At 50.6% G+C, this 11,214-nt stretch overlaps 1 protein-coding gene across 3 annotated transcripts in view; it reads right to left on the minus strand.

Annotated features, from left to right (window-relative positions):
- LOC114699722 (zinc finger protein 862) overlaps nt 1–11,214 on the minus strand; it is an 85,109-nt gene that overhangs the window by 9,238 nt on the left and 64,657 nt on the right. For 2 of the 3 annotated variants that reach the window (XM_028878985.2, XM_028878987.2), the window contains exons 6-7: nt 6,224–6,411; nt 582–1,196 (exon numbers count right to left, since the gene is read on the minus strand). In XM_028878985.2, the coding sequence (XP_028734818.1) occupies nt 582–1,196; nt 6,224–6,411 (803 nt within the window). The remainder of the gene's footprint in view (nt 1–581; nt 1,197–6,223; nt 6,412–11,214) is intronic. The other variant, XM_028878988.2, reaches the window with a different exon arrangement.

Here is an 11,214-nt window from a genome sequence, read left to right on the forward strand (position 1 = left end):
CTGCAGATCTACACGGAATCAATCCCCAGTTCTGCCTTGGTGTGACAACTTGAAGAGACCCAGGAAGCCAGTGAAACAGGACAAAGTTGCACAGCGGTTGGCCTCAGGTCCTCTGGTTCCTTGTCCTTCTAGAACTCCGGGTTGGGTACCAAGTACTATGTAGTCTGGGCAGAGTCCGGAAGAAGTGGACTAGTCTGTGCTCCTGGCCTGAGTTCCGGGAGCTGTGAGAGCTCCCAGCAGACACCCCCAGACACAGTTCAAGATTTGGGGAGTGAGAAGTCAGGCCAGGGGGAGAAAACAGTGGGACCCCACCCCCAGAGAAAACAGCAGGTCAAGAACACAGCACACAGCCCTCCTGCAATGGGACATCCTTTATTGACAAGGAGGATACAGGTTGGCACATGCAATGCCCCCCAGAACTTCAAGCCAGCCTGCCTCTGGCACCTGAGGGAGTGGGTGCCTCTGCGTTGCACTCACTGGGTCTCCTGGCAGGTGGCTGAGACAGAGAGCTCTGGGCCACCCTCCACACAGCGCGCCACACTCTCTTCCCGCTAACAGCAACCTCATCCTCAGCAACTTACCTGCAGGATCTGAGAACTCAGGGAGCTCCAGTACCTGCGGTGGCAGAATGGGGGGCTCAGGCAGCTTCCCAGACTTAAGCATATCTAGCTCTGCCTGCAGTTCCCGCACTTTCTTCTTCAGGCGAATGCAGTTAGGGCAAAAGGAGGTGGTGGGTAGCTCATGGGGGTCGGATGCCAGAGAGGCCTCAGCAGGGCTGTCAGCCTTGAATGCCGTAGGCTCCTCCTCTCCATCCTCCAATGGGCCGAGTTCTTTGGCCACCCTTTGGGGGACCTTCCAGTCCCCTTCCCCCTGGGTCCGGCGGATATTCTGTATGCCTTGTGTCATGGCAGCTGCACTCCGACCGTAGTCATCGTCCTGGTACTTGGGGACTTTCCGGATGACCAGAGAGGTGCTCAGGGCCAGCTGGCGGGCTTCCACGTTAGCGGACTCCAGTGAGGCTTCTAGTACATCCTTGAAGATGAGGTCTATTTTCTTCTTCTTGGCCTGAGGGTGCGTGTCCCCCTCATCAAAGCTCCGCTTGTAAGGACTTCTGCCCTGTCTCAACACAGGACCCCTTAGGTCTTCTGGATTATCCAGGGCTTGCTCAGCCTTCTCTCTCTGCATCCTCTTCTCGCCTAGGAAGGAAAACCAGGGTGTGAGGATGTGGGGAAAAGCCCCAAATGGAGAAACCAACAGGAAACAGAACGGGCCTTCTGCTAGGGACTCGCCTTACACATCCTCCTGGTTCTGACCATCTGGGTCGGGTAAGACCCAAATGGAGAGAAGAGCAGATCATGGGAGCCAGAGTCTCAGGACAAGGCCTTCACAAAAAGGCAATTTTGAAGAGCCCTCATGTGGATAAATGCTGCCCCTTGAGTTGGGATGGGTCTGAAGGGGAGAATAAAAACAAGTTACCATCCTATGGGGACAGACAGACGGGGTTGCCATACTATGACCCTAGGGGACAGCATCCCTCCCCATCTGACTAAAGCAACAAACTTCAGAGCTGAGTAAATGTCCGTCCACCAGGGGACAAAGTGCCCTCTAGAAGCTGCAGGATGGTGCTGTGTGTGCCTCAGTAAAAGGCCTGGGGACAGCATAGGCCCCGCCTTACTCCATGCTCATGGTTCTGGAGAACTGGGAGAAACAGCCATCCCACAGCTGCTGTCTTTCTATCCCCCCTGAAGACAGGAAGGACACAAAGAAAGATGGTTCAAAGTTCTGTGGTTCTCAGTCATGGCTGCGGTTGGAAATGCAAGAGAGATTCCTAAAGATGTCAAATGTCAGCCTCCCTCAAGATAAGGAGAAGGTGGCCACGAGACCCAAAGCGTTCTCAGATACAGATGTCTCTTCTTCTATCATTTTTAATTACCTTGCAAGGTTGGTGAGCTCACCAATAATAAGCTATTTTAGGTTCTTTAACATGGCCAGCAGACTAGCACAGGCTGCTACAGAGTGCTGGTATGCCCAGGGGGAAGCATGCTGAGAAAGCAGTCTTTCAGCTTTCAGAAAGTTTTGGCAGGTAGCCTGTGGGGTTGGGCAATCTCAAAGGCTTCCTGAATCAGGGTCAGGGTCAGGGTCAAGGTCCTGGCTCTGTAACCTTGAGCAGAGGCTTGCTCTGAATGTACAGTGTCCAGGCTTCTGGTGGAAGGATTTATTTCATAGCCCCTCAGTGAAGGTCAGGAGGCTCTATGTTTGGCTTTCCTCAGATGCTTTCCTCGAGTCTTCAGGCTCCCACAGATGACAGCACAGCAAGGCTAAGCCACTCAGGTCTCTATTCTGTCCTCACAGGAGCTGCTTAAGTAACAACCTCATCCCAGGCTCCCGGCACTCAGTCAGCTTCCAGGAGCCCCAGTTTCCACACCAGCAGAACCACAGAAAGCTTAGTGATGATGAGATGAAGACCCATTAAAAATGCAATGTGTGGGCTGGAGAGATGGCTCAGAGGTCGGAGGCATTGGCAGCGCTTCCAAAGGACCAGAGTTCAATTCCCAGCACCCACATGGCAGTCCACAACACTCTGAGACTCTAATTCCCGGGTACCCAGAAGACGCCCTCTTCTGGCCTCAGAGGGCACCAGGCACACATGTGACATACAGACAGGCATGGATACAAACACCCATACACATAAAATACATAAATAAAATGAAATTTAAAAATGTTAATGTAATGCGTCTGTGTCACAGAGCAGGTGACATATTCACCAGGCTAGACCTCTGAAACTCAAGGGTGCTCTTTCAGCTTTCACGGACTCATCAGACATCAGACAGCTGAGGATGCAGGGAGATCAGGGTGACAATCAATCAGACTCCCATTGTCTCAGTGTTCAAAGATAAAGCAGTCCATGTTTCCTAGGACGAGCAGGAAACCCTTCTAGACTCATGGCTTCCATGTAAAATCTCTGATCCAGAGATGACCTTTAATAAATGAATTCTATTCCAAATCTTCCATGACATTTAGGGATAAAACCAGAGCCAAAAAAAAAAAAAAAAAAAAAATCCCCACATAAATCACATAGATCACCTAAACGTGTAGACGCCTATCCTTCAAAGATAACCACAAATGAATAATTTACATTCTCTCCAGAAGCTCTAGGCTCCTAGTAACACCTCCATTAACAACAGATGATCTGGTTAAGCAGCCTCCAATTATGAAGATGCCCTTCTCTCTAAAAGCCAGGTACGGTGGTGCCTCAGTGATCCCAGTGCTTGGGGGGGGGGGTGGAGGCAGGAGCCTCTGGAGTTCAAAGCCAGCCTTAGCTGCAAATCAAATTCAAGGCCAGCCTGGGATACACAAAGAGGATGGGGACTGGGGGGGATAGTTCAGCTGGTAAAGTGTTTGTTTTTCAAGTATGAGGACCTGAGTTCAATCCCCAGAATTCATGTTAAAAAAAAATAGCCAGGTACCCAGTGGTCATCAGAGAGGCTTCACCCAGCAACTGATGGACACAGATGCTGAGAAACACAGCCAAACATTAGGTGAAGCTCATGGAATCCTGGGGAAGAGGGGGAGGAAGGACTGTAGGAGCCAGAGAGGTCAAGGACACCATAAGAAAACCCACAGAATCAACTAGCCTGGCCTCACAGAGACTGAACTGACAAGCAGGGAGCCTGCATGGGACTGACCTAGGCCCTCTGTACATGGTTCTGTAGCTTGGTGTTCTTGTGGGACCCCTAAGAGAGGGAGCAGGGGCTGTCTCTGACTCTGCTACCTACTTTTGGGACCCTTTCCTCCTACCAGGTTGCCTTATCCAGCCCTAATAGGAGAGGAGGTACCTAGTCTCACTGAAACTTGATATACCATGGCTGGTTGATATCCACAGGAGGCCTGCCCTTTTCTGAAGAGAAAGGAGGAGGAGGAGGAGATGTGGGGGAGGGAAGGTGAGGAGAGGGATTGGGAGGGGAGAATAGAGGGGAAACTGCTGTTGGGATGTAAAAACAAAAAAAAATAAAGAAAGAAAAAAGAAAAAAAAAGCCAGGTGTGGTGGCAGGCACTTAAAATTCCAGCACTGGGAAGGCAGAGACAAAGGGCTCCCTAGGGCTCACTAGCCAGCCAGCCTCGCCAATTTGGCAGGGTCCAGGTCAGTGAGAGTTGTCTCAAATGACTGCCCAGGAATGACACTTGAAGTTGACATCTGGTCTGCAAACACACACACCCACACACACACACACACACACACACACACACACACCCCTCTGTAATACCTTTAGTGAATGAATGGGCAAAGGGGACTTTCCAGAGCAGGGCTGACAGGCCATTGAAGACACACTTAAAGGACGCAGACTCTGTACCTAAAATCTAGCACCCATCAGTCAGCCACCAAGCTCCCGGTCACTCTCAAGGATCACTTTCATCACAGCTCTGGCTGGTCCCGTGGTGTCAGTGTCCTCCTGCGCCAGTTCAGCCTGGTCATGACAGATGCCTCCCGCCTGTGTCCTCCAAGGCTTGCTCTCTCCCAAGTCTGGGTGCCAGGCCTCTGGTGAGCCCCCAGCCCCCCAAACTCACACCTTTCTCTAAACCGTCCCTGGGTCTCAGGATTTTCTGAGGATGATGCAGGTGCTTTGGAGAAGACACCAGAAGAAATGTTCCAGAAGAATCCAAGTTTTGCAGTCTGCTGCCGCTGAGACTTCTCTCGGTTTTCTTTTGTCTTTGGGGAGTGTGATTCTTCTGGAAACCCCTTGGCCGTTTTCACTCACTTCTGCTTTCATCCCGCAACCAAGGTTCGCTGAACACTTCTGGAGTTGCAGGAAGAGGTCAAGACGAGCCACCTCTCATCACAGAAACATGCCTTCCTGATGAAACCAGCATGGCCCAAGCTCAGCTCCAAAGGAGACAGGAGAGGAGTTTAACCACTGGGCTCTCGCCTCTCCTGCAATTGCCAGATGCTTTTGACTAAGTCAGATGGCTTCTGGGCACCCAAAGGCCTGTATGGTTTTGTCTTCCAAGTCAGCTTCGTTTCAGTGAGGCATCTGCTTCTGTCTCCTCCAATCATCTTCCAAACAAGGCTGGCTCTAGCCAAGAGGTTAGTTAAAAATATGGCAGAGTATGGCTTGGGCCTGACTTTGGCTCTGTGGACCCAATGGACTCTGGGCATGTGGATGTACGGCTTCTGTGCAAAGAAGGTCCTCTTGTAAAAAGGACCTGGGTGCACCAGTGTACCCTGGCCAGGCTGAGGATGGCATCAGAGGTAAAGAGCCAGAGGCAGGGAGTACTCACACTCCTGTCAAACGGTTCATTTCAATGGAGCCTGGATGGACACCCAACCTACCAGGGCCTCCCTGCCTGAGGCCATCTTCTCATGTCCTCCAGACTTCCTGTGGTAGAAATCATTCCTTCATGCTCTATATCATTTGGATTGACAGAAACAAGTCCAGCAATACCATCCTGAGGCTGGCTTTGTCTGGTGGCCACTGTTGGTTAGAACTTAGACCTTCACTCTAGATGTCTCAAGTTGTAAACCTAGCTCTGGCCTCATTAGTCATGTGACCCTGGGTAAGCCACTGCATTTCTGTAATGCTCAGTGTGGTCATCTGTATGATGATGGGGCTGATGCCACAGGAATCACCAGCCTAGAATTTTACAACCAAGCACTTAATAACGGTGTCAAGGTAGAGACTGCATTAATGGTAGTAAGTACATTGCTCCATGGATTCTCAGAGCATCTTGGTGGGTTAGTTCCTATTACCTTGATCACGTGGCAATGTGTAGGAAACCCAACTAGCACACAGGAAGTATCTATTGAGGTACTGAGTGGAAAGTGTCTTTTCACCAGTTGGAATTGGGGGAACAGGGCCAGTGTTCGTTCAATGATTTACTTGGCTGGGATTTGTTGATCTTCGCAGGATTGCCTCCTAGGGAAGACAATTCCCTGGGGTAGCTGCTGACTTACTGTGCTGAGGTCTAGTCTGCCTGCTGGATATTGCATTCCTCAGTGGTTTGCTTGGAAGATTCCCTGAGGGGCTTTCTGGGCTTTGGTGGCTCAGAGTGGGTGCAACCCTCCCTGGTGGGCATGGCCTCAGCCCTGTGGGCGTGGTCTTGAGCCTGTAGGCTTGACCTTAGCTTTGTGGGTGTGTCCTTTCACAACAAGTACCGACCTAGCCCTGTGGACTTAGGTTTGTGTGTGTGGTCCTCAGGGACCGCTCCTTCCCTTGCCCATACTCACCCCGGGTCAGGTTGCGGTGGATGGTTTCCTGGGACATACTATGCAGGCGCTTCATGTAGTCCTCGCTGTACCAGACCCGCAGCCACTCTCCAGGCCGGATGTCTCGGCATGCCCGAAAGTAGATGTGCTCGCTGTGCTGGAATGCCAGGAGGTTCTGCTCCCTCTCCTCCCGGGAAATGACCACGTACCTGGTGGGGAGGGGACAGGTGAGAACCATAGGCCACACCTGGTTGGGTGCCTCCAGTGCAGGGCACAAGTGGTCAAGGTATGTGGGCATGTAGGCAAAGCTACTGTCCCACCTAGAGACAGCTAACTAGAGCTGGTTCTCCTACTCACATCCATATTCTGCATTATGTCCAGCAAGTTCTCTGGACCTCAAGAATCTGTTTATCTGAGACTGGAAATGGTACCTGTCCTGCCAACCTCCTGGGTCGCAGTCAACACCAGACTCAACAGCAGGTGGCCACCACCTTCTCTCTTCATCAACATTTAAAAAAAAATGTATTTTGTTTTAATGTTTTGTGTGTAGGGGTGTTTTGTCTTCATGTATGTCTGTGTACCATGTGTGTATATTGCTCCCATAGGCCAGAAGAGGTCATTAGATCCCCCGGAACTGGGTTACAGAGGCTTGTGAGCCACCATGTGGGTGCTGGGAATCAAGCCTGGGGTCTATGAAAGAGCAGCCAATGCTCTTAAGCACTGAGCTATTGCTCCAGCTCCATTTTCAGTGACTTTTAAACCTCAGGCCTCTGATGGCAGCTGGGGCAGGGCGAGGCTTTGGGCTGTTTTTGTATTCCACTGGGCTTATCAGAAATAACCCATGCTCTAAGAGTGACTAATTACAGCCCAGTCAGGGTTAAAGAGAAGCATCTTTACAGTTGGTCCCATGAGGGCAACAGGAGATTGGCAACATCTGCTTAATCTAAATAGTTGAAGCTAAGGACAGAAAGACTCAGAGAGGCTGAGCAATTTGCCCAAAGACCCAGCTAATTAATGGATGATGCAGCTTTGCAGCCTATACTTTCCCCCACTACAACTTGTGGCTTCCACGTGGGCATGGAGAGCACCATCTCAGCAATGCCCAAGACACCACTGAAGTTCCGTCCAATTCAGGACTCACACCCCTCACCCAGCTTCCATCAAATGACACTTCCAACATCCTGGCATCTCCTTACCTATCTCCAAAACAGTGCTGCTGTGATGGAAAGTGAGATGGGTCAGAGCCAAAGCTATTTACACCGTGTTTCAACAATGCTTCTAGTCAGTAAGAGCAGCTTGAAGTAAGCACACCTATGTTTTAACCATGACCATCATTCTGGGTGGGTCACCTCTGGAATGGTATGTACCTTCCATGTTTGCTCCATAAAGTTTATGCTACTTATCAAAGTACTCACACAGATATCAGTTCCTTTGCAAGGTGACAATGGGAGCCAGCAGCTCCAAGGAGACACCCTAGGGCAGTGCCTGCAGTCCTCATATCCACCCTGCTCTTATCTGGAAAGGTCCCTACAGAGTCATCTCGACCTAGCCTTGGAGGAGGCTGGCACCTTACCAACACATCCTCTGAAGCCCAGGAAATTATCCATTCTGGTGACAGATCCTATCATAGGCTGGAGGGGTGAAGACCAATGAGAGAGCAAACACCGAGCTCCTGGACAATGTCAACGGTGCTTACAGCCCTGGGTCAGACATCTTGTCCGGGACCTTAGCCTCAGTACACCTGTGTTCACTTCAGTATCTTATATGGGCACCAGAGAGCTCCCCTGAGCTGTGAAAATCTCGTAGGGGATCTCTAAGTAGGTATAACATGTTAGCCAAGGCAAAAGACAGGCTTCCAAGACTGCAGCAATCATGCTCAGTCTCTTCTCTCCACTCAAAGGACCAGCCTCAACTCCACTCCCGAAATTTCTTTTGCATGTGCAAAATATCTCCAAGTTTCCAATCTAGCAAGAGTCTGAGATTGGTGTCCAAAAACAACCAGCTTAACGGTCAGCAGGGCACAGCACGAAGATGGCTCCTAGCTTTTCTGTTCCAGATACATCGGAGAGGCAGAAATCCCATTGATTTCTCTCCAGGACCACTGGGTTCACACAACACATTAAGAGTACCATCTCCCTTTCCCCTTTTGGTTTATGGACAGCCATCAGATACTAAGTGCTAGAAAAAAAAAAAAGGTAAACGAGGAACAAGTTCCTATGATGGTTTGTTGAATCAAAACAGCAATGTCTGGAATGGGTTTAAACATTTCAAACTATCTGCATCCATTTCCCTCGGCACCCCCTCCCCCCCAACAGTGTGGGTTCTACCCAACAAGAGCCAGCATTTAGAAAGAGCACCCTCGGTCTTGGTACAGATCACAAAGTATTTTCAACATCAGATCAAAATGTGTTGAGCATCTTGCATTGGGTTGTTTTAAAACTTGGCTTTTGAAATGAGGTACATATGGCAACCATGGGTGAATCACAGCCACCTAGTCCCCTGACAAGACATATTTATGTGACAGAACTTTCAAGAGAAAGTTAACTGCATGCAGCTAAGATCCAGCACCCATCACCCCTAATTAGATCCCTACACTTTAAAGTGGTAATGCTCAATGGCTTGGCCCATGCCCAGAATCCTGTTGTCCTCATTTTTATGAAGTTATTGTCCTGGTCACATGGCTGAGGATCCCAAGGTTTCTAGGAACCATCTCCTCCTTGTGGCCAAGCTCAGTTGGCTGCAAGAGGGTCTGAGTTCCCAGTCCCCCTTCGTTGAGACTTTGTTGGGAGAACAGAATGGGAAAGGCCTGGCCCAGGCTGTCCTGCAGAGACAGGGTTCACTGCTGTCTGTTCAGACTTAGGCACCCTAGAAGTAACTGCAAGGTGACTGGCAGTGGTGGTGAGGGCAGGGCTCTGGACTGAATCTTTCCAGAAGATAACACATTGTTTTCAGTCCTGTCTCCTCACAGGCCTTGGGTACTCGACAGATAAGCACAGGAGACAATTCTCAGGCCTCACCCACTGGGTCTTATCAAGTATACCATATTTTCTAGCTGGTCAGGAAATGACTGTGGGTTCCGACTCAAGAACTAAAATGGCCTGTGGGGGCGTCCACTTTGTTTAATAGGACCGAGACAGGCCAGGCTAGGCCAAGACAGCTTTCCAGCAGAAAGGAAGTTGCCCAGAAAGACGGAAATGGGAAGACTGGCTGAGAAGAGCCTGACTGGGCTCTGTGATGTCACTGGATTAGGTCTCTGGTACCCACCATCTAGGTCACCCAGCCTCTGTAAAGCACTGTCCCTATATCCTATGGGCTTCCTTCAAGGCTTCCCTTTGGGAAGCTGGCACAGGCTTCCCATGTATTTCCTCTTCCAATTGAATATGCTAGCCTCCTGGTCCCCACTGCCACCAAGACACCAAAGCAGAAATCATTTCCATCTCAAATTGACCATTGTCCCTTGAACTCTGACCTTGTTCCCAGTTTACAGCCTCTAATTTGGCTTCTTTTCCTCTAAGACCAGGAGTAGAGGCCAACCAGTCACACCGACCTTGTGATTCAGAGGAGTCTCTTGTATCTCCTGCAAATTGCTAACTTGATTTCCAAGGTTATGCATTTTGGCCAGTAACTTAGAGAATGGTCTAGATTCCAAAGCCAAATGTAGCTAAGAACTATCCAGAAAGGATATTATAGGGTACAGTTTGGGGATTCCTGCTTCAAGGGAGCTCTCCCCATAACTGGAGGTAAGCCAGGCTGATGACAAGTGAGAAGATTGCTCTGTGGTGGACACACTCCTGGTGAATGCCAGAGGAAGCCATTCTTGTTCCCCTGAGAAGTCTTGGGTCTCGGTAGGCAGGGCCTTGCCCTTCACAGGCAGCTACCAAGATCAGTGGGCATGCAGCTACTACGAAGGTGTGTCTCATTCAGGATGCCCCGCCCCCCTGCACAGCCAGGAGCCTCTCAAGTCTCCAGCCAGAAATTATTTCTCTCCCTGGAAACCCTAACACTTTGGGGGAGCATGAGGTTAAATTCACTGAGTACTATGCCACTTGTGATGTGCAGGAAAATGAAGTACAGCTGACCAGCATCCATGGATGCTTAGCTGCCTTTGGCCTACAAGTCCTTGCCTTCCTCTGGAGGGCCAAGCATGGGTCTGGGCATGCCCATGGGGAGCCTATGGAATCCAGGGAGTGCAAGGTCACAGAGCCCTTTTCCCCAGACACTTCCCCTTAAGCGTCTAGTCCCTGCTCTGGGGGCTTGCAGGTTTCCTTGGGATGTGAAGAAAGAGAATACACACCAAAAAAAGATCCTGGAGCCTGGCTGTGTTCGAAGTGTGACATCCATTTCGCTTTATTGCCATCTTAACAAAAATATTTGAGAGGGCTCTCTTGGGTTCCAGCGTGGGTAGGCAGGGCAATTCCAGGCACTGGGCTATTACTGGACAAGACAATGTTCAGTTTGAGGAGGCAGGAACCCCCCCAAAGAACCACAAATTGGGGCGATGGAGCCCAGGGTCCAGGGACACGGCAGGTGCCATCCGTCTACTCGCCTCATGTAGGACAAAGTATGGTGTGTGTTTGTAAAGAGCTCTAGCAACAGCCTCAGCAGGCACTGGGTCCAGGAGGCTTCCAGGCCCACTTAGTCTCTTAGGGGAAAGGGAGGGGGGGTGCAAAAGGTCTGCTGGGATCAGCCTCAGGCCAAGGAGCGAGGACAAAGCTGCACCTAGATCAGAGCTAAGCTTTCTGCTTGGTCTCCCTGCCTAACTCTAAGAACCCAGCTCTCTGACCACGCCCCCTAAACAAACCACAGAGCTGGAAGTGTGTATGCTAAGTGAGTACAAGCCCAAGCAAGCAGGGGCAAGGCATGCTGGGAGGTGGACTGGACACAGCCTGACTGGGTTTGGGCCTTATTTAGGAGCCAGTGAGTGGACAGTCTGCCTGCTGGCTCCTGAGGCCTGGACCCTGGGTCTCCCCACCACTGGCTGTTGAGACTGGGGCCACGGCAGGCTGGCACAC

Source organism: Peromyscus leucopus, chromosome 4, assembly GCF_004664715.2.
Source record: "Peromyscus leucopus breed LL Stock chromosome 4, UCI_PerLeu_2.1, whole genome shotgun sequence".
In the NCBI taxonomy this organism is placed as follows: Eukaryota; Metazoa; Chordata; class Mammalia; order Rodentia; family Cricetidae; genus Peromyscus; species Peromyscus leucopus.